We start from the raw sequence: 24511 nt of genomic DNA on the forward strand, positions 1-24511 counted from the left end.
AGTGTTTATGGTGAATCCAATTCCCGTAGCTTCCCTTCTAAGAACCGTGAAGGCCTCCTCCGCAGATCTACGATCGATCATCGATGATTTTTTTCTGTGTGGACTCATCACTGCGATCTATTGTGATATTGCCCAGGTGTTTTCTGTACTCCGTACTTCATATTATTGGCAGTACCACTATTGGAGAAAGTGATACGCTTATAATTCATATCCGTGCTCGTGTGTAAGTTTTACCTTTCCGTTTCAAGCTTACTGCTCTATTATAACGAACCTCTGTCCGTCTTAACAATATCGCCTAGCTACAATTTCCTGGAGAGAATCTTAATACGTTACTCACACCAGTTTTGTTATAATAGGGACATATTTTTGTTAGAAGGAGAGTCAACAAAGGTACTGTAAAATTCAGTATGAAGGAATGGTACGTAGTGGGGACCCTAAAAATGAACCCATGCTAAAGTCCTTTGACAATCAAATGGCATGATTCTATTAAGATTCGAACCCAAGACCACCCGCTAACCAAAGCTGATTCTGTAACCTTGCGGCTACGGAGCTCCCTGATCCCTGATCGATGAGTTCGACGTCGTCCGCAAAAGCAGAAGCATATGAGACTTCGCAATGATGGTGCAGTCCCTCTGCACACTTGCCCCTCATACGGCACCTTCTAAGGCTATGTTGAACAGCAAGTTCAAAAGCTCGTACCTTTGCTTCTAACCATCCAATGTCACAAAAAAAATCGCCCGCTGTCCTCACACTTCATTTCACCGTCAAGAATCGCGCTTCACTGAATCGTACGCCGCCTTGAGGTCTATAAACAAATGATGTGTCTGCAGATTGTGTTCTAGAAGCTTTTTGAGGATCCAGTTTGTTGTAGGTCGTCCAACTCGATAACCGCTCAAGTATTTACCAGCAAGGGCTTCCTTCAACGCCTTCAGTCTATGAAACAGGATATGGAATTGTGGAGGGTTATGTTGCTACAAGTCAATCTATGTTAATTTCTATTGCGATGGCACGGTTCTTTATTCCTTCAATCGCTGGTAAAGCAATCCTCCGCCTTCCCTAGGACGCAATCGTAGTGTTCACGTTTTCTACGGAAATGACATCTCTTTTTGCGTAACCTCAGTTATTTACTTCTGTCACCTCTAGGCACCCACTAGACGTGGGCCGCGTTGTGGATGTGCTGTAACTCCAACTGATTCATCAATCCCTCCCCCTTTGCAGCAACTCCTTCCGCTAATAGACTTTGGATGTTCTGATATATGTTTCTCGCTGATCTCTATTGGAAAGCCGAACTAGAATCTCCCTTACCACGAGATAGTGATCTTAATCGAAGTTTGGCCCCTAGAAGACCGATGATATCTGAAAAGTGCCAGTTGTCGATCGGCATGTGGATGTGCTTTCAAATGTTCAAACGAGCTAAATGGTTACTACAGATGGCCATTCCCCTGGCCGCGATGAAGTTCACTAGCCCTAAACCAGTCTCGTTGGTGGTAGATTGAAGGCCTTCCCTACCAATAAAGGAGCGAAAAAATACCTCTCGTTCGACTTGTTCGTTGCCGATCGGCCTCCTTCCACATCAACGATTCTTGTCCGTAGAACACCGACGGAAGGATCAGCGTCCTGTAGAGTACAAATTTCGTGTGAATTTATAGCCTACGGAACTTAGACTGGCTACGCAATCCGTGATAGGCCCTGTTCGCTGCTGCAATCCGTGTCCGCGACTCACATCGTTATCACACGTCACGAGATAACTAAGGAATACAACATCGAAAGTGTCTCTATCTATTAACACCGCAGCACCAACGCTCGTAGGATTTCACCGCTGTCTACCAGGCACTGTGTACTTCGCTTGGGAGTATTTATGGTGAGTCTAATTCTCGTAGCTTCCCTTCTATGAGCCGTAAAGATAGTTTCGATATTGTCGGCAAAAACTAGAAGCATGTGAGACTTCGTGATGATGGAACCGCCACAGTGCACACCTGCTCTTCGTAAGTTACCTTTAAAGACTATGTTGAAAGGCCAATACCTTTGCTTCTAAGCATCCAATGTCACAAAAAGACGTTCCTGAAGCTTGATTTCACCGTCAAGAATCGCGCTTCACTGAATCGTACGCCGGCTCGTAGTCTATAAACAAATGATGTATTTACAGGTTGTGTTCTCGAAACTTCTTAAGGGTCCAGTTTATTGTAGGTCGTCCCGCTCGAAAACCGCTAGTATTCACCAGCAAAGGCTTCCTGCAACGCGCTCAGTCTATGAAACAGGATACGGGAGAGAATTTTGTACACGGAGTTGTGGAGGGTTATGTTCGGATAGTTGCTAAAGTTCAATCTATATTCCTTTCTATAGATATCCCTAGTTTCAATATTGGTTTTATCAAAGTTTCATAGTGCCTAATACAGCCTGAACAGCGCTATAAAACTTTGATAAAACCCATTTTGTTACTTGGGATGGCATATGAGTCCTTCCAGCCAGTTCGTGAATAGTTTCTCCTAAGATCATACCCTCAAGGTAATCTGTTAGATTGTCCTGTACTGCCGTGGCTTTGAAGTTAAGCTGGTAAGCCGTCTTTCCCAGTGGCTTTGTGGTTCTTAGGTTCTCTGCCAGTTTTTCAACCTTGTCCTAGGTTTGCGGATTCAGAGCTTGTCCTGAATTTGTCGCCTGTTTTCCTTGGCGGCTCCCTAAGTTTTTTTAACGTTCAACGAGTTGTTTCCAAAGTCTAGTCACTTGCGACTCATCGATAGTCAGGTTACCTTCCCTGGCGTTACACACGGATAAGGCCTCTCCATTGGGATGTCTCCAGGGGTGCTTCCAAATGTTCAAACGAGCTAAATGCTTACTCCAGATGGCCATTCCCCCCAAGCCATTCTCGTTGGTGGTAGATTGTAAGTCTTCTTTAACAATAAAGGAGCGTAGTAATACCTCTCGTCCAAATTGTGCGTGCATATCTTCGACGGTGTTCTTTTTGTCATATTGTGGGTACTCTCTCACATTCTCTCAAGGAGTTCGACGAACTTCTTCTCTACGTCGTCGGTTTTAATGATTGCCGGTGTGTACGCATTGATAAGGCCCTTGGTCACCATGGCTTAAAAAAAAATTGTATCTAAAGCAGTGGTTTCCAACCTTTTTGGCTCCGCGGCTCCTGCTGCTAAACACAAAGAGGTCCGTGGCCCCTTTCGCGAGTCTTCGTGGCCTCCCAAAAGAATTTCAAATACAAGTTTTGCAAGATGAGGCTTCGTTTTTTCACTCTTCTATCGTCCTAAAAGTTTAATTTGTTTCACGTCTTGGTTTCAATACGCAGAAGAGTTGAAAGTCCACATCCACAGAGACATCTAAAAAGAAATTTTAACTACCTGTTAAGTTTACCAAGAACATCGCGACCCTCCTAGATGAGCTTCGCGACCCCATTGCCGGCCGCGCGGACTAGTCTAAATGATTGGAAATATTTAAAAAACTAGAAAACGATTTTGGTTGGTTCATATTGATGGCCTCCTCGGACGTCAAAGGGTCGAACAGTTTTTCAAAAAGTTGTACTTTAAGCAATTCTTGCTCCTTTCAGTTAACTAACAGTATGTCATTTTAATAAAGACTGATAGAACTTTTATTTGAAGTAGAAGAAATTTACCTCCTTTATTTTGGATCTTGTCACCATCTTGGATTTAATAAAATAAAACGTGCTTTAGAGCTAACTCACAACCACCGATTTTGATATTTTCCACCACCATTTTTTCCTGTGTAGATTCATAACTGCGACCAGAGACATATTGTCATATTGTCCAGGTGTTTTCTGTATTTCGCACTTCATATTATTGGCAGTACCACTATTGAAGTTGATGATACACTTTTCATGTATATCCGTGCTTGTGTATGAGGTTTCACCCTTCCGTTTCAAGCTTTACTTTAGCTAGAGAGAGAGATCACCAAACGTTTCTCTTTTACCAGGTCTATTCCAGGAGAGACTTATTATGTTAAAAGGAAGAACTTTTATCGAAATTTCGTTCCCAGTGCCAATATCGCCAGTTACAACAATTCCCTGGAAAGGATTAATATTCCTCTGATCAGTTTTACTATCTTATTTTGGCGGCGAAATTGCGGCCAATTTTTTCTTCTTCGAATGAAAGCTCTATAACGTACTGTTTGCAGTGGGTTTAATGACAGATTCAAGATAAATTGTTTAATAAAAATATCAAGAATTGCTCATAATACAATTTGTCTTTAAAACGAATAAAATAATTGAAGCATGAATTATATCTACGTAGCAGTGACAAACAACTTTTCTTATACAATGTGGTAGGTTTCTTGTTGAGAATATTTCAACGACTGCTAGAGCCACATATGATGGAAAAACGTCTTTGGGCATATGATCTAGCGTAATCTACTCAAAATTATTCAAGTTTTGAATTTATCAAATACCTTTCCTCTAGAGTGGCTCTCGCTTTAATTGTATAACCTATAGAGCCATTTATTGCTTTTATTTGGAAGGTGAGAAAGTTTCCTACCAGATACAATCTTTGCGTATTCAAGTATATGTTAAAAATAACATTTTGGAAGCAAATATGTCTGGGGTGCTGTTTCAATCGTATTTTGATGTTTTTTCACACAATAAAATATTATTAACATTATTGTTTTTAATCGGATCATAAGGTTTAATCAAACTGACCGCTCTGCAGTTTGTTCTTTGATACCAACTCTTTATTTGCTTTAGCTTTGAGAAACTGCAATATTCCTGAAGCATGTTCAGTAGAGTAAAATGTTAACAGACAATTCCAAATATATATGACTGTTTACGTTTACAAATTGTAAGAAAAAGAAAAATTTGTCATTTTGCAACAAAGAAGGGGTCCCACAGAGCGGAAAGAATTTCAATCGACACCAAAATCGGGATTTTTACAAAATTACCCCAGATGAAAAATATCCACAACTTTGAGCAAAATCTGTGACGGTCGATGCCAAGTTTGTTCTGTTTCATGGTTACTTTGTATGGAATGATCCATATACTGCGGGAATAAAGTCTAGATATATCATAAATGCGCAAACATGCGCAACTTTTTTTTTCTGGACGTGTTTCAGGAAACTCATATCTACTAGAAAATGACTTTGTTTGTGCCCAGAAATGTCCAGAACATTGAAAAAACAACTTTGTAAATGAATTTGGAATGCAAAATTTCAAAAATGGTCAATGCTTTATATCTACCCAATAAGACACCAAACCATTCATCTAAAATGTTCAAAACTTACTGCATACCCTTTATTTGACTGTCCATATTCGTTACAGGTAGGCTATAATCATCAATATTTAAAAATGAGATCAGAAAAATCAATAAATTATGTATCGAAATTGTCTCTCGCTTTTGGTTGACAGATTCACAGCTTTCGTGAACCAAAAACAAAACAAATTAAAACAAAGCAGTTGCCATGTGGTACCCCCACTACCTATGAGTTTAGTAGTGTTGACTATGGGGTTTTAATAATAAATTCGATTTTTGCAATTTTTTCCAACTTTTGCCCTCAAATACCCCTATGTGGAACGTAAAGAATGGCTAGGTATACCAAAGAGCTATTTTTGTCACAAAGAGTATCATAGAATTCAACAAATTGTATTTTCTACATAGATCACATCAAGTGTCTAGATTAATTCTACTAAGCTGATTTTGGGCTAATTTTTTTCTGTCTGTGCGATTTAAAAAGCCAATTCTCTCATAACGGGTGAACCGATTCAATCGCTCTCAGTTGCCTTTAAACCTTAACAGATTGTTTTTAGCTTGACATGTTCTGTTAATTGAAAATTTGCTCCAGATGCATTGTACGAAAATATGTTTTACATACTGCATTATCGATACGGGAAAGGCGAACTAACGAAAAACATCATAAAAACCACCTAAAACCGTGTAAATTCCGAAATCCGCGTGAAAAAAACGTGTTTACCAAAAATTCGCATAATTTGCGAAATACGCGTCAAAAACTTAATCTGCAAAAACTTTCTAATGATGACTACTGAATTATTTCAAGAGCGACTGCAAGGCACAGCTAATTTCACTCCAAAATCCCGACGAAAATCAGGTAAAAATATAAATCTTAGGTAAAATCAGCCGATTTATTCCGAAATCATCCGATTAACCGATTCACTTAACAAACAATTTAAAAAAATAGTTGTTAGAGTTCCACAAATTACTATGCTTTCTCACCTTTATTGGATGAATTGATGATTTTAAGGCCACAAACTGTTATACCAATGAGAATATTTTCTCCGGCAGTTTCCACCGACGATCACAATGAGCTCCACCTTCCCTTTCAAACGGATATTCTGCGCACGGCTATGATTTAAGATGTACCTTATCATGCATCTTGTCACATTAATTTAGGAATTAGATAAGTTATATATTTGCTAGTCCCTGCTCCATGGTGCCTTCCTTTACTCATTCGAACTTTGTACCACCGTTGATGAGTTTTCTGTGATTTGAAATATTTCCTGCGTGAAACAATTGGATTAACGATGAAACCATCCCGAAAAACCAATTCGGAGAAAACCGCTTATCCAAATTATCACACCCAAGGTCAGTGCAGCAAATTTCTATATCCAGTCGTCTTTGTAGCAAGTATCTGCAAGCGATGCTACACTCTAGAGTTGACAAAAAATGCTTAGTATTTTATGCGTCATGTTGGAAGTAAGAATGCTTCGGGTTTTTTTACCAAGTAGCACGCTACAAAATTTTAAAGTTTCGGAGTTTTTTGTCACTCTGAAACTAGTTTGTATCGCCAGTAACTAGAAACTTCCCGAACACGGCACTTCACCCACCGGTCTTCTTGTGATTTTATTTTTTTCGTTGCGTGTGTATGTTTGTACGTGTGATAACCTTCATTTTACCGTTCTAATCAACTGTCAACTCCGTTCGGTGATCTTTGTTCACAGCAAACGCTAGGAGCACTGAACAAACAGCTACAGAGTGAGTATAAGCGAAAACGGATCACGCTGATTGCGTTCCCAAAAGCGAAACAGCCTTCGGAGCAACCTTACTAGAAAAAAAACTTGAGCCGATAAACGTCAGAAAATTACCTTAGTCGAAACTATTTAAACATAACATTTCTTAACCAGGGCGAGAGTAAATTAAAAAAAAACATTCGTCCAGCAGAAAACCCGATTACCCGTTGATAGAATGAAATAATCCAGCTGAATCCTAGCGATGGGGTTTGGCTCCCGGTCCATTTGTATGTTATTTTTCCATTATAATTGTTTTTTTTTTTTTCATGTATCTGTTGTACCGGTGTGTCTGTGTATGTGCGTGTATCCCCCCAGTTGGCTGTCCATCGATCCAACAAAATTCGATTAGGTTGCATTCGGTGGAATCTGGGCCTAGTTTCCCATCGATTCGACGCTAGTAAGGTAATTTAGAGTAGCCAGCTGCCAGACCCTTTGGGGAGAACAAATTGATCTTCACCGCAAGCCACATCTCATCAGTTGGGCTAAAAACAGGGTTACGTAGGTTGAAGCGTTCAGATGTTCTGTTTTTTCATTAAATCCACATAGCTTGCGTCATCATCCGTCTCCAATAGTGTCATCAAAACTCGGTACCGATATGATACCGACCGCAACTATTCTCGATATTGGCAAAAGGAGAAAAGGAAGCTCTCATAATTAAACCGTTTATTGCCACAACTTGTAATGAATCCCCATCTTATGATTGGATTCCTATCGATTTCACCCCACACCGTCTCTAAATAACCTTCTCTATTCTGCCTCCGAACCTGCGCGTAGGAGTACTGCATCGCCGAGGCATTCTTTCCGAGACGTTCGTGGGACTTCGAAGGCATCCGGCATCCTTTCGGTGTTAGACTTAGTTACAGACAGGAAGAAGACAGCCACGGTATGAGAGTTTTTCTGGGAAACCACAACACCAGCCGCACCGCAAGAGAGAGCGGTCCGTGTGGTGTGTTTTTGTTATGAGTTTTCTGCCGAGGATTAAAATTTGACAACAAACTTAAGCCCAAGGGTTGAGCGTTTTGCCGGAAAGCAAACAGACAAAACATTTTTGCTACCCCCGAAGGGGACGCCACTTTGACGAGAAACAATTTTGTCATCGATCGGTAGAAGCTTTTCCACTAGATTGCTCAATTTGAATAGTTGAATTTTTAATCGACAAAACCGCAAGCCGTTGTCTAGCAGCGTCTTTTTTCCGGGCAAATATTTTGCTGATGCAAACTTGGGGCTATTAGAAGATTTATAGCTCACAGCGATGCTTAATGACTAATAAAAATATGAATAAAGTTCGCAAATGAAAGGAAATCGGATGAAAATAATCCATTGAAACTATAGTACGCAATCGATAATATATAATATTTGAAAAGAATTTAATTATTAACAAATTTTATAACCAACTTGAGATCAAATCTGTACAATCTGAAAGTATTTTACAAGTTAGTGGAAATAATTCCAAAAACAGTAGACGAAAAATAAAATCTATTGAATAACAACACTACATGAAACCAGAAAAAAATGTAAAAAAATGAAACAAGGAAGCAAGGTGAAAAAAAGTACTAATGAATAAAGGATAAACTAATGTCTTATTCGAGTTTGCGCTAGACCCGTCTATAGAAAATTAGAACTTTAGAAAAGTGAGAAATGTAAAACAAGCGCGAAAATCATAAAACAACACAAAAAGAGAAGAAAAAAGTAAGAAAAACAGAAAACGAAACAGTAAACAAGTAGGAGAGTGATAAAAATGTCAAACAAGCAAAGTAATAAAAATGTCAAACTTCTACGAAGTGAGAAAGCAAGCGAGTATGAAAGTAGGCCAAAAAAGGGAGATTGAAAATAAAGAAATAAAAGAATAAAAAAGGACAGTGTGAAGCAAGAAAGTAAAGAAGCAGAGAAAGAGTGGATAAGTGAAAAGTAAGAACAAGGAAAGCGCAAAGCGGAAAGATGATGAAGTAGGAAAGTAAAAATCAAGGAATTTACTTCCTAGAGAGTAAAAAATGAAAAAGTTGGAATACAAAATGAAAAAAAAATAAAGAAAGACTAGGGAATAAAGTGAACATGGAGCATAGTAAGATAATAAAATAAGTTGAAAAAGTTAAGAAAAAAACCTAAATAGGAATTATCAAAAGTAGCAAAGAGGGAGGAAGAGTATTAGGTAAATAAAATTAGAGAGAGAAAAAAGTAAAAAGAAATAAACTAAAGTGAGAGAGCACAAATGTAAGTTAGAGTGAGAGCGTACAAATGTTAGTAAAGAAGAAGGTATGAAAATAAGAAAGTATGAAGGAACTTTTATCCTATTGTAAGAAAAGAGGAAAGCAAAGAGGTGAAAAAGTAAAAAAATCAGAATATGAACACTAACTAAGAAAACGAAAATTTGAAAAGAAGAAAACGTGAACTATTATTAAAATAGAGAAAATGATAAAGGAAAAACAGTAAGTAACAATATAAGGAAAGTACAAAATTTATTAAGTGAAAAAATAAAAAAAGAGCCTTGAAATACTAAAAAAGTAATATGTTGATGTACAATGTCAGTGAGAAACTAAAAACGCAAGAAAATGAAAACTTAGAGAAGCATACTTTGATAAGAAAATTAAATAGAAGAATTTAATAGAAAGCAAATGAAAATATAAAAAAGAAACAATAAGTCAATAAAGAGTTTAAGATAGAAAAGTTAGAAAGTAAGTACGATAAAGCAGTAAAGTATCAGAGGAATTGAGAGAGAAAGTTAGATATATGGGAATAATTATTTATGAAGGTAAAAAAGTAGGATAGAACACAGTGGTAAAAATGCCAAATAGAATAAAAAGTTTAAAAAATTGATTGTAAAAAAGTAAGGAAGAACAGAAACAAGAAACTGAATAAGCAGAAGGTAAAAAAAGAAAAAAGAGAATAGCGAAAATAAGAAGAAAAGGAAAAAAACAAAATATTGAGGAGAGTAAAAAGTAAGAAATGAATGAAATAAGATATTGGGAAATTAAGAAAGAAGGAATACAATTATTTGTTATAGTTAGAGAATACGAAAGCGTTAAAGTGAGAAATTCAGAGAACAAAAAAATAAGGATGTAAGAAATAGAAAAAGTAAGAGAGTAAGAAAGTGAGGGAAAAAGGGAAAAAAGTGAAAGTAAGAAATAAAGTAATGTGAATGTAAGGAAATAAGAAACCAATAGAGTGGAAATGTACACGAGTACAAAACCGAAAGAGTAATGGAGCATGGAGGTAAGAGAATAAAAAAGTAAGAAAATAGTTAGAACGAAAAAAATAGGAGAGGAAGAAAGCATGAAAGTAGAAAAGTAAATGATGAGACAGTGAGAAAATAATTAGGTACGAAAATAAGAGAGTAAGAAAGTGAAAAAAAGAAAGAAAGCAAAAAAGATAGTTAGAATGTAAACATGTAAGAAATTAAAAACAGTAAGAAAGTAAAGAAAAACAAAATTAAGAAACTAATAAAGTAAAAAGAACTAATGAAGATAATGAAACAAAAATATTGAAAAAAAAAACAAAAGTAAGAAATGAAACTAAGTTGAAAGCCTTACAAAAAAACTAATAACAAAAAAAAATCAAATAAATAAGAAGTGAAATTGTAAGAAAGTAGAAGAGTACAATAGAAAGAAAGTAGGAAATAAGAATGTCAGGAAGTTAGAAAGACAAGGAGAAAATAAAAAAGTGAGAAAATAAGAAGGTAAGAAAGCGAAAACAAAGAGAAAAGAAAAATAAAAAAGTGAAAAAGTGAGCATGTAAAAATGTAAGAATTTGAGAAATTGAGAGTGTTAAAATAGTAAGAAAGTGAAAAAATAAAGGAACTAAGAAAGTAAAAAACTAATAAAGAAAAAACGAAAAAAATAAAACAAGATAAAAATTTTAAAAGATTAGAGGTTAATAAGTAAGAAACTGAGAAAGTATAAAACTAATAAAAAAGGTAAAAAAACAAAAAGGTTAAAAAGAAGAAAGTAGAGAAGTAAAAGAGAAAGAGAGTAGGAAAAATAGTAAACGATAATATGATAAACTAAAAAGTAGGTGAAAAAAAGCAAGGAAGGGAGAAAATGAAAAAAGAAAAAAAGAAAATGAGCAAGAAGGTAAGGGGATGATAAAATAGAAAATATGGAAGATATGAGAAAGCGAGAAAATTAGAAAACAAGAGAGTGTAAATGTAAGCGAGCACGAAAGCGAAAGAGTAATAAAGCATGCGAGTAATGAAATAAAAAATAAGAAACAATAAAAGTGAGAAAGTAGAGAAGTAAGGGAATAGGAAAGAAGGAAGGTAAGACAGTGAGAAGGTTAGAGAGTAAAAGAGTAAGAGAACCAAAAGGTAATGAGAGAAAAGAAAGCAAGAAGATAAGAACGTAAAAAAGTAAGAAAGCAAGAAAGTAAAAACATAAGAAAGTAAGAAAGTAAAAAGTAACAAAGGAAGAAATAAAGAGAGTAGGAAAGTAAGAAAGTAAGGAAGTAAAAAAGTAAGAAATTAAGAAAGCAAGAAAATAAGAAAGTAAGAAAGTAAGAGAGTAAGAAAGTAAGAAAGAAAGAAAGGAAGAAAGTAAAAAAGTAAGTAAGTAAGAAAATAAGAGAGTATGAAAGTAAATAAGTAAGAAAGTAAGAAAGTAAGAGATTGAGAAAATAAGAAAGTAAGAAATTAAGAAAGTATTAAAGTAAGAAACTAAGAGAGTGAGAAAATAAGAAAGTAAGAAAGTAAGAAAGAAAAAAATAAAAAGGCAACTAAGCAATAAAGTAATAAACAAAAAATGTAAGTAAATAGAGAGTATTAAAATAAAAAAGTAAGAAACTAAGAAAAACAGAAAGTGAAAAAATAAGAAAGTAACAAAGTAAGAAGCTAAGAAAATAGTAAAATGAAAAAAAATATATAAAAGTAAAAACGTTAGAAAATTAGATAGTAAAATATTAAGAAAATAAAAATTTAATGTGGTAAAATATTTGAAAAGTAAAAATTAAGCAAGTAAAAAATTTTGAGAGTAAAACAGTAAGCAAGCAAGAAAGTGAGAAAGTATGAAAGCAATAAAGTAATAACCTAAGAAGGTAAGGAACTAAAAAAGTTGGAGAATCAAATATAAAAAAAAAAACAAGAAAGAAGGTAAGAGAAGTAAGAAATTGAAAATAAAAGTAAAAAAGTAAGAAAGCTAGAAAGTTAAAAACTAAGAAAATAAAAGAATAACAAAATCTGAAAAGTAAGAATATAAGCAAGAAAAAAGTTACGTGAGTAAAAATTTAAAATAGTAAGAAAATGGGAATATAAGAATGTAGGCAATAAAGTAATAAACTAGGGAAGTAAGAGTATGAAAAGTAAGAAAAAAAATAGTGAAAAGTGAGAAAGTAAAGAGGTAAGAAAGTAAGAGAGTAGAAGAGTAAAAGAGTATAAAAGTGGAAAAAGTAGAAGAGTAAAAACTTAGAGTAAACTAAGATTAAGGAGCAAAAAAATTACAATAGAAGAAAACTAAGAGAGTAAAAAACTAATAAAGAAAAAAATTTAATAAAGAAAAATTTGGAAAATCTATAAAAAAATGAAAAAAGTAAAATTATAAGAGAGTATAATAGTAAAAGCGAAAGAAATAAGAAAAAAAGAGAGTAGGAAAAAAGAATAGAAAGAAAAGTAAGAATGAGAAATAGTAAGAAAGTGGGATGAATTTTGATATAATAAATTAAAAAAGAAAACAAAAACATAGAAAATAAGAAATATAAATTCAAGTGAGGCGAAAAAAATTAGAAATTAGAAACGGCAAGAATAATACGGTAAAAAGTAAGACAGTAAGAAAACCAGAAAGTTTGAAATTAAAAGAGTAAATAAATAAGAGAGTTATGAATACGTCACGAAAGAAAGTCAGAAAGGGATAAAATAACAAGTAATAACAAGTATAGAAGAGCAACAGAGGAAAAAAATACAAAAAAGTAAGAAAAAAACAACGGACAAATACAAGAGTAGGAAGCAATGAAGCAAGGAAATAAAAAATTGACAAAATAAAAATTTTAAGAGTGAAGAAGTTTAAATGAATGTGAAATAAAAAAGGAAGATATGTAGTTGAAAAATATAAAAACAGCAAGGAATTGTCGAAAGAAGCAAGCAAGAAAGTAGAAGAGCCCAAGTAGAGGAAAATAAATTGTGAAATATAAGAAAGTCATTAGAAAGAAAAGTAAGAACTCAGTAACTAGAGGAGTAAAAATGTTAAGAAGAAGCAAATAAACAAGCTAAAAGGATAATAATATAAAAAAAATAAGAAATCTTAAAATGTGAAAGACCATAAAGTAACAAAGTTAGAAACAAAGAAAAGTAAATTCAAAACAGGCAATAAAGTAATAAACTAGGAAAGTAAGAGTATAAAAAGTAAAAAGAAAAAACAAAATAGTAAAAAAGTAAGAAAGTAAGAAGGTAAGAAAGTAAGCGAGTAAAAGAGTATGAAGGTGAAAAGAGTAGGCGAATAAAAAATTAAGAGTAAACTAAGAGAGTAAATAAGTAAGAGAGGAGAAAAAATTAACAAAAAAAATACAATTGAGAGTAAAAAACTAATAAATAAAACATTATATAAAGTAAATAAACAAAAAATTAAAAGAAAATAGGAAGTAAAAAGTAAAAATGTAAGAAAGTATAATAGTGAAAAAGAGAAAAAGTGAGAAAAGAAGAAAGTAGGAAATAAGAATAAAAGGAAAAAAAAGTAAGAGTGAAAGATACTAAAAAAGCAGGATGATTTTTGATACAATAAATTCAAAGAGAAAACAAAAACATTGAAAATGAGATATATAACTGCAAGAGAAGCAAAAACTTAGAAACGGCAAAAATAATACTACAAAAAGTAAGACTGTAAGAAAATCAGAAAGTTTGAGAGCAGAAGAGTAAATAAATAAGAGAGTTATAAATCCATCACGCAAGAAAGTGAGAAAGGGATAAAATAAATAAATAAATAAAATAATTGACAAAATAATAAGAGCAGAAGGAAAGCAGAAAATTGACGAATAATGAAAGTAAGAAAAATAGAAAATATGAAAGTTGAACAGAACTCAACGAATTCATTAAACAGTAAAATAAGACAGAACGCGAATAGAAAAATATATAAAATATAAAGAAAATGAAGAAAACGGGAGTTGAAAAATATGAATAAAGAGAGATATTCAAGAAAAGTAAGAATTTTCAAAAGAAGCAAGCAAGAAAGTAGAAAAGCCCAAGTAGAGTAAATTAAATTGTAAAATATAAGAAAGTAATTAGAAAGAAAAATAAGAACTCAGTAACCAAAGAAGTAAAAATGTTAAAAAGAAGCAAAGAAACAAGCTAAAAAGGATAATAATATAAGAAAATAAGAAGGTCATAAAGTGACAAAGTTAGAAACAAAGAAAAGTAAATTTTAAACCCGAAAAGGAAAGAAAGGAAAGTATATAAGGTAGTTAATAGTTTGAAAAAAAATGAAAGCACGAAACTGAAAATAGATGAAAAATAGCAATTGGAAATAAAAAAAAATAAAACAGGAAGAAAATTAAAAAATAGGACAATCGGAAAGTGGGGAAGTAATAAAAAGGTAAATATTAGGAAAGTACGGAAGTTATAAATTAAGAAAGTAAGTAAAATGGGATATAGTGCGCAAAAAGCATAAAAAAGTAAATAAACAAATAAGGTAAGATTCTAAAAAAATAACCACTGAGGGGAAAATCAAATGAAAGAGTAACTTTAAAAGCAAGTAAAACAGTATGGAAATAAAACAGGAAGACAGTAAAGGAGTTGAAAGTAATAACGTAAGAAAGTAAATACGATAGTAAGAAAGTAGTGCAAAGTATCCGAGAGATTGAAAAAGAATGATGAATAAATAAGGTTCAAAGCGCTGAATAAATAAGATTCAAAGCGAATTATAAATAAGATTCAAAGCGTAGAAAAGTAAGAAAATAAAAAAGTAAAATGGGAGAAAAAAGAAAATAAGAAAACGAGAAAGTAATATACAGTCATACCTCGATATAAGGCAACCTCGATATAAAGCAACCTCGATACAACGTAACTCGATATAACGTAACTTTTACCTCGATATAACGTAACTTTTTAAAATGTATTGAAAATGAAAACAAATGATACAGCAACTGTTTTTAGGCTATAAATTGCTTAAAAAAAGTTTGTAGTAAGTTTTGAAATCAATGAAACCAATGCGAAAATTGTTCAAAATGAGCATAAGGAAGCTTTAAAAATACTAATAGGTGATGGGAAATAGGTTTTCGCGCATTTGTGAGTAACCATCAACATTCTTGCATAAATTAAAATTTTTTTTTTGCTCCGATATAACGTAACTCGAAATAACGTAACGAAAATAAAAATAAAGTTACCTTATATCGAGGTATGACTGTAGTAGAAAAAAAACGAATGAACAAAGTAAAAGAAAAATATTCAAAGGTAAGAAAGTTAGTAAATAAAGTAATAGAAAAAAATGTAGGAAATAGAACAGTAAGGAAGTAACAGATTTATTAATTAAAGAAGAAGAAACAAGAAAGATAGCTTGATAATTTAAAAAGAAAAAACAGAAGGAAAAATGAGAAAATATTTAAATTAACCAAAAATATCGAACAAGAACAAGTTTTAAATTGTGAGATAAAGGAACCTAAAAAATTCAAATGCGAAAAATGCAATAATAGATACAACAACTAAAAGTAATAAAAGAAATTGAATAACAACAAAAATTGGAAAATTGAATAAATTAGTAAGGATATTGGAAAAAAAACAAATGAAATCGAAAACACGAAAACACTAAATGATCCGAAATATTAAGAGGCAAAACGAAAATAAAAAAATCGGCTATGTCAAAAAAAGAGGGGCATAAAGAGAAACAAAAAAATCCTAATAACAATGAAACAAACGACGATACACGATTTGACAGAAGTACTAACATAATAATAAATGAATATTCGAGCAGTCCGTTTCGTATATCTCGAAGCATACGGTATTTTTTGCAAAGCCTACAGGTTGAGTTTCCTGACTATGGTTTGAATTTTGCTGCAGTACAACAATATTTTTTCTTCTATCATGTACGTTTTTGCATTAACTTTCTTTTATTTTATTATGGGTTTGTCGTAAGCTTTTTGGTTTGCCGTTGAATTTTGTTGAGTTTTTGCTGTAGACTAACGAAGACCTACTAAATACTAACAACTTCCAGCTCCAGTATCGCAGATAAAAATGAAAATAACCAAACTTTTTGTTTTCTGTTCTTGTTTCCCCTTTTTCTCTCGATCTATATCGCAATTCTCGTTCACAGTATAAGCTAGACTTTAGCGGCCTGGCCGGTCGGGCAGCAAGTGGTGGTGCTAGAGACGAGGACGGCAGCTCCGGACTGCAGGGCGATAGCAAAGGTTCAACCACAAGCACCGAGGCGAGCATGTGACAGTACGGGATGGCCCGCCGGGGCATGAAAGGTGACGCCCGGCGGACCAGAGTCTCTTTTCTACTATTTTAGAATAAGCATTAAACATTACATATGACCGTATTTATCGAATTTATATTCCGAGTTGTGTATGTTTGATGATTCTCGTTTAGAGCAGACCCGAACCCGAAGAAACAGAATAGAGACGACGGCCGTACGTTTGTATACGCTGTACACCGAAATCGTCTCGTAGAGTTTTCCAGCGAGCCAAATTCAAATTCTAGAGCGACCATCAAACCGACCACATACACAAACCCACATACAATGAACACACACAGACATACGGAGCAATCAGCGTCGCATAACCAAAAGAAAAAACGTGTTTATTAAATATGTGTAATATGAAATCATAAATATTGAAATGTGAATGTTTAGTGAATCGAAACAAATCAATCCAAAAGATACTTACTACAAATATTTTGAGGAGATTTTCCCCTAAGCCAAAAACAAGCAAGCTTAACTCATAGCAGATTTTTCTTCACGATGCAACAGTTACTAGGCAATTGGCACCACATTTGAGCTCTGTCCGCTTCTAGCGCTTCTGAATCTTTTCTAAACATGCACCGAAAAATATCGGACTTCACACTAATAGACAACACGCGTTATAACTTTCACAGCTGCAGAAAGCTCTGTTTATTAAATACTAACCGCTGAATTCGAAGCTCCGCAGACACACAACACCTAAATAGTAGCACAAGATAGTGATGTCAACAATTACCGACGAATCTCTTAGTTAGACCCTGCACTGGGTGTAGGAGAGCATTTCTAACATCTACACGCGCACCTTAGCCTGACAGTAATAATCGCTCTATAATTAACTGAAACGCAGCTACTCTACTACTACTACCACTACTACTACTACTACTACTCTTGAGTCGTCACTACACGACACGTGATTGATTAACTGCGGGAGTACTGGAACTTTATTATAGGATTTTTTCATCGGATTTGCAGTAAATTTCCCGTTGAAAGCAGTGTATAATGAAATCCCAGTGACAACCAGTTATTAATCACCATCGGAACACGTGTTAATGTAGCACCTCTTTCCCACTTCCCATGCTAAGCTTCCTTTTTGCAACAAAAAGTAACGCCACATCTGTTCTTCGGGAAAATCCCTAACCCATCTCCAACCACACGCATAAACGCACGCAAGCACGCAACCTCCTTGCCGCTGTGGATCGATGTTAACCAACAGCTTTGTGACTCTCCACACCATACGTGGAAACATCGCACACTTTCTGTGCACCATATTGCTGCATTCATCTCCTCAAAACCCGCTCGCTAATCCATCCACAGCGGACCCTTTGATGAGGAGTTCGGGTACACGGATGAGACTCCCCATGTCGTACCGGAAACCAACGGAACGCATCGGTGGAGGCTCATACGCCAGCACGAACGCATCAAAGCGGAAACACTCTTAATCATCTCGAGCGTCGAGAATGGACACCAGGTTGGGGGTGGTGGCTCTTGTCAACAGATGTGGCGAATTAGTTTTCCCCTTTCCACTTTTATAAAATGCACCCGGAATATAATTCCCACTCTAGTATCAAAGCATATTGAATCAAGCGAATGAATGCCAGGATGGCACGAAGTCCTGTTCTAGACCGGAACGGGAAGCGGAACAAGAAACAAGATTTCGAAACGTTCACTCCCGATTATAAGTTGTACCTGGTTTGTAGATTAACCCCGTGTGAACCTAAGGTTCGTTTTCGAGTAGAATTAGGGTTTGGTTTAGGTTCTGTTTTATTTTGTGTCTCAAGCTAAGAGTAATTCGTAGTTTGATGTTTACCAATTTGAAAACCAAACTAGTCGTAAGTAGGTGAACGAAATTCAATCGACATCGATCTTTTCGATAGGTTTAGCAGTGCGAGTTGCACCGGGAAAGTAAACACCGAGAGGAGAGATTTTTTTTCGTTTTGTAGGTCCCCATTAGGCAGATTACTAGGTTCGTAAGGTAGGGTAGTCATTTTTCCGATGAATTTTATGCGTTTTTGTTGCAAAAAAAAATCTAACTAGATGATAATTAGGACTCTCAAACCGTTTTATTCGTTTTCAACATTTACTGTATGGTTCTGTACTTTGATGCATGCAATTCTTGGCAACAGTCGATGCTGGAGGAAATGACAGTAGAAGTTTCGGGAACAGGATTTGTTTTTTTTTTTTTATTCTCGCTTATTTTCCGTCGGTCTATTTCCGCCACTGTTGTGGCCAATTACCGACGCCCAGGGAGGCGACTCCACACCCAGGTCCCTAACTCACGACCCGTTTATTAACGGACCGGCGCCAACGGCTTTACTTCCTCATGCGACGGAAGGCGTGATCCCAGAGATTTTTCGCCTCAGAAAATCTCCCGGTGTCGGCTAGGATTGAATCTAGACCAGTTGGGTTGGTTGTGAGTGGATCACGCCACCCCACAACCATCGACACCTATGTCGGCGGTGGGATTCGAACCCGGGCGTCGAGCGTGGTTGGCGGAGACGTTACCAACCACACTAGGCCCCCGCTCATAACAGGATATGTTATCAAAATATCGACATATTTTGAAGCTTTTTTTCTCAAAACAAATTAACTCTCGCTGGAAAATAGATGAACGATTATATCAATGAAATATGTTGGAATATTTGAATACACCAAACGACTTCAGTCGCACAAAAAATTTCTTAAATAAACGACATGTTCACGTTGTTTAATAGCATTCAAGGCCCATTTTTCAATAAAACTCAGATGTAACCGCATTTTTGGTAAGTTGTCTCAGTAACATCTGCATGTACTGCATGTGGTGAAATATCATAATATATATATTACTGTTTTCTTGGCATTGAGTGTTTCTACCTCAAATGACCTGAAATCTAAGTACTTTCCGCGGGTCAAAGCCTCAAGAGAGGTTTTTCTAATGTCGTATAGATTTCAGAATACATTTTTTTTACAAAACAAAATTTCAAACTGAATAACAAATTTTCGTATAAAACACATATTGGCATAAATACCAGAGTTGAAAACCATCAGAGCCTCTTTCTTGAATAGCGATTCTATGGTCATTTTCAATTATAAATCTTACAGTAATCTACTTTTTAAATGTTTTCTAGTTGTGTCAAATTCAAACTTTTTAGGAAAATTAATTGTTCGAGTAACAAAAATTCATTGTTCGAGTAACAGTCGTAAGCTTATCAAAATGTGTGATCTATTTTACACAACTCATTTTTTGATAGCAAGACGATTGCGCATACAGTTTACACGATATAAAAGATGAATGTGTTTGATATATATATATATATAAGAGATCTCATAATGTTATTTATGATATGGACAGTTTATATATTTTTTTATTTTGTCGTTTTTGTGTATATTATAAATGCTTGGTGATTCATCAATCAAAATCGGCAAAGCAGATAACACATAAATAACTTCCACAAGGCAGTGTATGTGGTTGATCGACGAGTGCTGCAAACAAGGCACAATAGTGAAGGGTGATCGTTATTGGTCTTAGGGGAAACTACCTCCCCAGTAGGTAATTGGCCAAAACACCATGTTGGAGACATCGGAGATTGCGGGTTTGTCTCCAGTCAGGACGAGGGAAAATAAAGTTTAAATCAAACCCTCAGTTTTTGTTCATTTTCGCATCCTCGAAAAAAAAATCCTACATATATTGCCTACTTTTCAAATTTGTAAGTCATTAGACATAGACAAAACTGTTTATTAAAATTGGCATGCTACGTTGCAAAATTTTCATATTTTTCACTCCGTTACTGCGATTGAAAATTCTCTGACCTACAGAAAACGTCAAAATGGGCTGCGTGCACTATCCGCCATTACCGCTCGTGGAAAGCTGGATTAGTTCATTAAGTAAACTTACGCAGCCAATTCAAAGCACAGAGATCGACTTACAGTGGTAGACAAAATAATAGGTGTCAAGTTCCGTTTTGATGGCTATAGATATGAGGAATTCATCTTTTTTAAGAATTTCAGTACTCGGCGGTCATTTCTAGAACTAGTTTTCCTTTCCACCCTCGTGTTTCTGATATATTCTAGCACTTAACAGATTTTTTAACTATATTCTGTGTGCAGTCGATGGTTTCTGTTGTTTTTTGACGTTGACTAACGTCTATATCGAAGTTAGGCCCCTGAATTTGAAAATCTAGTAATTCAACCAGGGAAAACCAGAGAAAAGTGGTCAGGTTTTGAGCGCTTATTTTGCAGTCATCTATTATCAGGTTTTCGAGGTTTTGGCATCAATCGATCAGAAATTTTTTTACGGTTAAATTTATGTAACAAAAACAAACTATTGTTTGAGATACACTATTGAAAAATTGGTAATTAATATCGATTGTCTAAATCATACCGCGCAGCCAATCACTACCTCTCTTCCCAAGCACAGTCGACACTAACGGATACAATCGATCTGACTTTGTTGTTATTGTTGTTGTCACTTTCTGTTTCCGATGTTTATGCTGCTGCTAGCGGAAAAAACCTTGCAAATATGCATCTTTTTGTTGGTGTTAATTTTACGACAGCGGCCGCACCAGTGACATGCGGACGCTAGGTGATAGCAGCTGAAAGGAGGAAATACAAAATAGTACCGGTCATCTCGTGCCGGTTTCACCCGTAATGCTGGTGGCTTTAGTAGTAAATGGCTACTGCAAAACACTTAAATGGCTGGAATTCTGGACGGACTAACCAGGAAACTATAATCGGCAACTGGCACCTTTTGGTGCCTCGAAATTTTGGTACAAAAGCGACTAATTGAATTTTCTGTTTTACCAAATGCTGCTGCTAGCGGAAAAAACCTTGCAAAAATGTGTTGGTGTTAATATTACGACAGCGGCCGGCGCAGCTTTCAAGAAACATTTGTCTCTACCATTCCATCATCTATGTAGCCCCATACTTCTTTCTAATTATCTGACGAAGCCTTGGTATAAAACGTATCGTTCGAACATTTCACCCCATCAGTTTCATTATTAAACCGTACCGGATGCATACGGACGCTCGGTGTTAGCAGCTAAAAGGAGGAAAAACAAAATAGTACCGGTCATCTCGTGCCGGTTTCATCTGTTATGCTGGTGGCTGTTAGTAATAAATAGCTACTGCAAATACTAAAATGGCTGGAATTCTGGACGGACTACCAGTAAACGAGAATAATCGGCAACTGGTACCTTTTGGTGCCTCGCAGTTTTATAATAGAAGCTGTTAGTTGAATTTTTTGTTTTACAAAATGCTGCTGCTAGCGGAAAAAACCTTGCAAAAATGCATGTTTGTGTTGATGTTAATTTCACGACAGCGCTAGGTGTTAGCAGCTGAAAGGAGGAAAGACAAAATAGTACCGGTCATCTCGTGCCGGTTTCACCCGTTATGCTGGTGGCTGTTAGTAATAAATGGCTACTGCAAAATACTAAAATGGCTGGAATTCTGGACGGACTAACCAGTAAACGAGAATAATCGGCAACTGGTACCTTTTGGTGCCGCGAAATTTTGTTACAGAAGTTTTGTAAAAGAAGCGTTGCAATTTCCTCTACTATTTGCTTCAATGGACTATTTTTTTTTTTTTATAAGAATACGGTAGTCAACGTCATGCGGTCGTGTCTTGAATACCACCCTCCTACTTTTTTTTTAAAGTTTCACCTTCATTTTGTAGTTTTCGATCAGCCGTTTTTTATCAGGGCTGAAATCACCTGAAAAGTTTACCACGACCCTTTACCGGTAAACAAAAAGCAAAATTATAAACCCAACTTATGAATTATTAGTTTATCAGTAGGTACAGACTAAGGTTTCCACTCACTTATTTTTTTCTCTTAAATATTGGTCAATAAAAGTTTCTTTTTCGCTCACGAATAAAATACCATGAATTTTGCCAGATAGCATTTTCCTATTTATTGTTCATAATGTAAGTAATCTCAAACAGATATCCAGCTTTCCACGAGCGGTAATGGCGGACAGTGCACGCAGCCCATTTTGACGTTTTCTCTAGGTCGGGTAGTTTTCAATCGCAGTAACGGAGTGAAAAACATAAAAATTTTGCAACGTAGCATAGCAACTTTCATAAACAGTTTTGTTTATTTTGATCCGCGCATGCGCACGACAAAATTTAAATAACAAAACGCCCATTGTTTGTTGAAGTTGCTATGCTACGTTACGATGTTGTTATATTTTATGCACCGTTACTGCGATTGAAAATTCCCTTACCTACAGACCCAAATAACCAAATTATCTTCACCGTTGCGAAATTGAAAACCAAACAGATAGCGTTATCAGAATTAAACGCCAAAATCGATCCGAGAGCGAACATTCCGGAGCCGCTTCCTTTTAGAGAAGTATTTATTCCATACACCATTAGTCGCGTTATACCACTGTATAGGTGACAAACCGAATTTACAAAATTACAGTTGACACAACAAATTTTCAGAAAATTTGAAACGGTGAAAATCAAACAAACACGTTTTCAACACAAACAAACACGCGACTGAAAATTTACATTGCAAGATCGTGAAATATTTCATCGTCATGGTAACACTAACGTTTATGCAAATATCTTAAATACCAATATAGTTCACTTACGTGAAATTATGAAGACAAATTGAAAATGACAGAAACGTTAGTCACCTTTTCGACCGCTAGGTGCGCCACTTCTGATTTTGTTCTACACGACATGCGAAAAGAGTAACTTTTGACAATAATATAACCCTAATGGGTACACTGAAAAAAATGCACATATTATTGTGAAATGGATTCGGCCGAATATTTTATAATATTGTGCATTTATATAAAACTTATCAAAACGTCGCTGATAAACTGGCAGTCAGGCACACTTAAGACGCTTATTTTTGTTGTTTTCGCAACACTGCAACCATCTCAGCCGCCACTGCGCTCGGAAGTCCGACTTCCGAACTTTAATTTAGTGCTGGCGCCACAATAACAAAGTTCGCCTATGTATGAGGCAATCCATGGGTGGTGTTCCACGGTTTGTACGTTTGTCGACCTCCGACAACATTTTGAGTTGTAAAATGGGAACTACCGGTGACTGGAAAACTGCCGAAAATGACCTAATACCACCAAATAAGGGTGTTTCTTTAACCAGAGTGACGCTCAGAGGCCAGAAATTGTCTCCAAATGCCATTTTAAAATCCAAGATGGCGACTTACGGTTTCTGAAAAATAGCCTGAATTGACCAAATACCATCCAATATGAGAATCACCGGATCCAGAATTTAACTCAGACACCAGTTTGAATTGTAAAATGGTAACTTCTGGGAAACAACGGAAATAACCGAATACTACTACATATGGACACAGAGAACAGACATTCATGTTCATATACAGAAATTTGAAAATCGTGTGTAAAAATTTGAATCAAAATACGTTAATACACTAACGACATCTGTCTTGTGGTGCCCCAGTTGCACTGCATAAATATTGCTGTATCGATATTTTATCGATATCAGTGCTTGGTTTGTAAGTGACAAAAGCGCCACATAGCGGGAGCATTACCACTTAGTGGTAAATGACGGTTGCAGGTTTTTACACATCTTTTAAAAAGAAGATGAACGTCTGTTCTCTGTGATATGGATATGTCCGTAATCGAAATGTAAAGAATGATGTAAAGAAGCCAAGCATTGACCCTGGACACCATTTTGAATTCGAAGATGACCACTTTCAGTTTCTGGAAAACAACGAAAATAACTGAATACCACCCAATATGAGTGTTTTCGGAATAGAGGTGATGTACTAAAGGCAAAAGTCGAGTATGTTGTCATTCCGATAAAACCAATAATTTAAAACGATATAAACAAATCGCAAGAAATCAATGAATTTGGAATGTTGAAAATTATTAAATTAAACACAAAAACAGGCGAGACGAAGTCTGCCGGGTCAGCTAGTAAATACATAAATATGCTGGTTAAAGCAAAGCTGCAAGTGATGAATACGAAGATTAGAACTCGAGAGCAAAAAATTCGGAGAGATGAAAAAAACAAAAAAATACTTTCAAAACGAGAAAATTAAACATCAAATAATAGTTTTTGCATAACAGTTGTTATCACTAATTATGTTTGTTATGTTAAATATCTTTTATATATAATAAAATAAAGTTTTTAAACCAATTACAACATTACATGTATCCATACTTAAATTGTTAAATTGATAGAACATTCAAGTGTTATCTAAGC

The 24511-nt window shown here is 35.2% G+C and overlaps 1 protein-coding gene across 10 annotated transcripts in view; it reads left to right on the forward strand.

Annotated features, from left to right (window-relative positions):
* Nucleotides 1–24511, forward strand: part of LOC129722753 (alpha-catulin) — a 380319-nt gene that overhangs the window by 344948 nt on the left and 10860 nt on the right. For 6 of the 10 annotated variants that reach the window (XM_055676457.1, XM_055676462.1, XM_055676461.1 and 3 more), the window contains one exon: nt 16192–24511. This exon is cut by the window's right edge and continues 5457 nt beyond it. The exons of 2 other annotated variants lie outside the window; for them this stretch is intronic. In XM_055676457.1, the coding sequence (XP_055532432.1) occupies nt 16192–16317 (126 nt within the window). In that variant the 3' untranslated portion in view covers nt 16318–24511. Of the gene's footprint in view, nt 1–6904 lie in introns of all 10 variants that reach the window. 2 more of the 10 variants (XR_008727634.1, XM_055676455.1) reach the window with 2 other exon arrangements.

The sequence above is a fragment of the Wyeomyia smithii genome, chromosome 2 (assembly GCF_029784165.1).
Source record: "Wyeomyia smithii strain HCP4-BCI-WySm-NY-G18 chromosome 2, ASM2978416v1, whole genome shotgun sequence".
NCBI lineage: Eukaryota > Metazoa > Arthropoda > Insecta > Diptera > Culicidae > Wyeomyia > Wyeomyia smithii.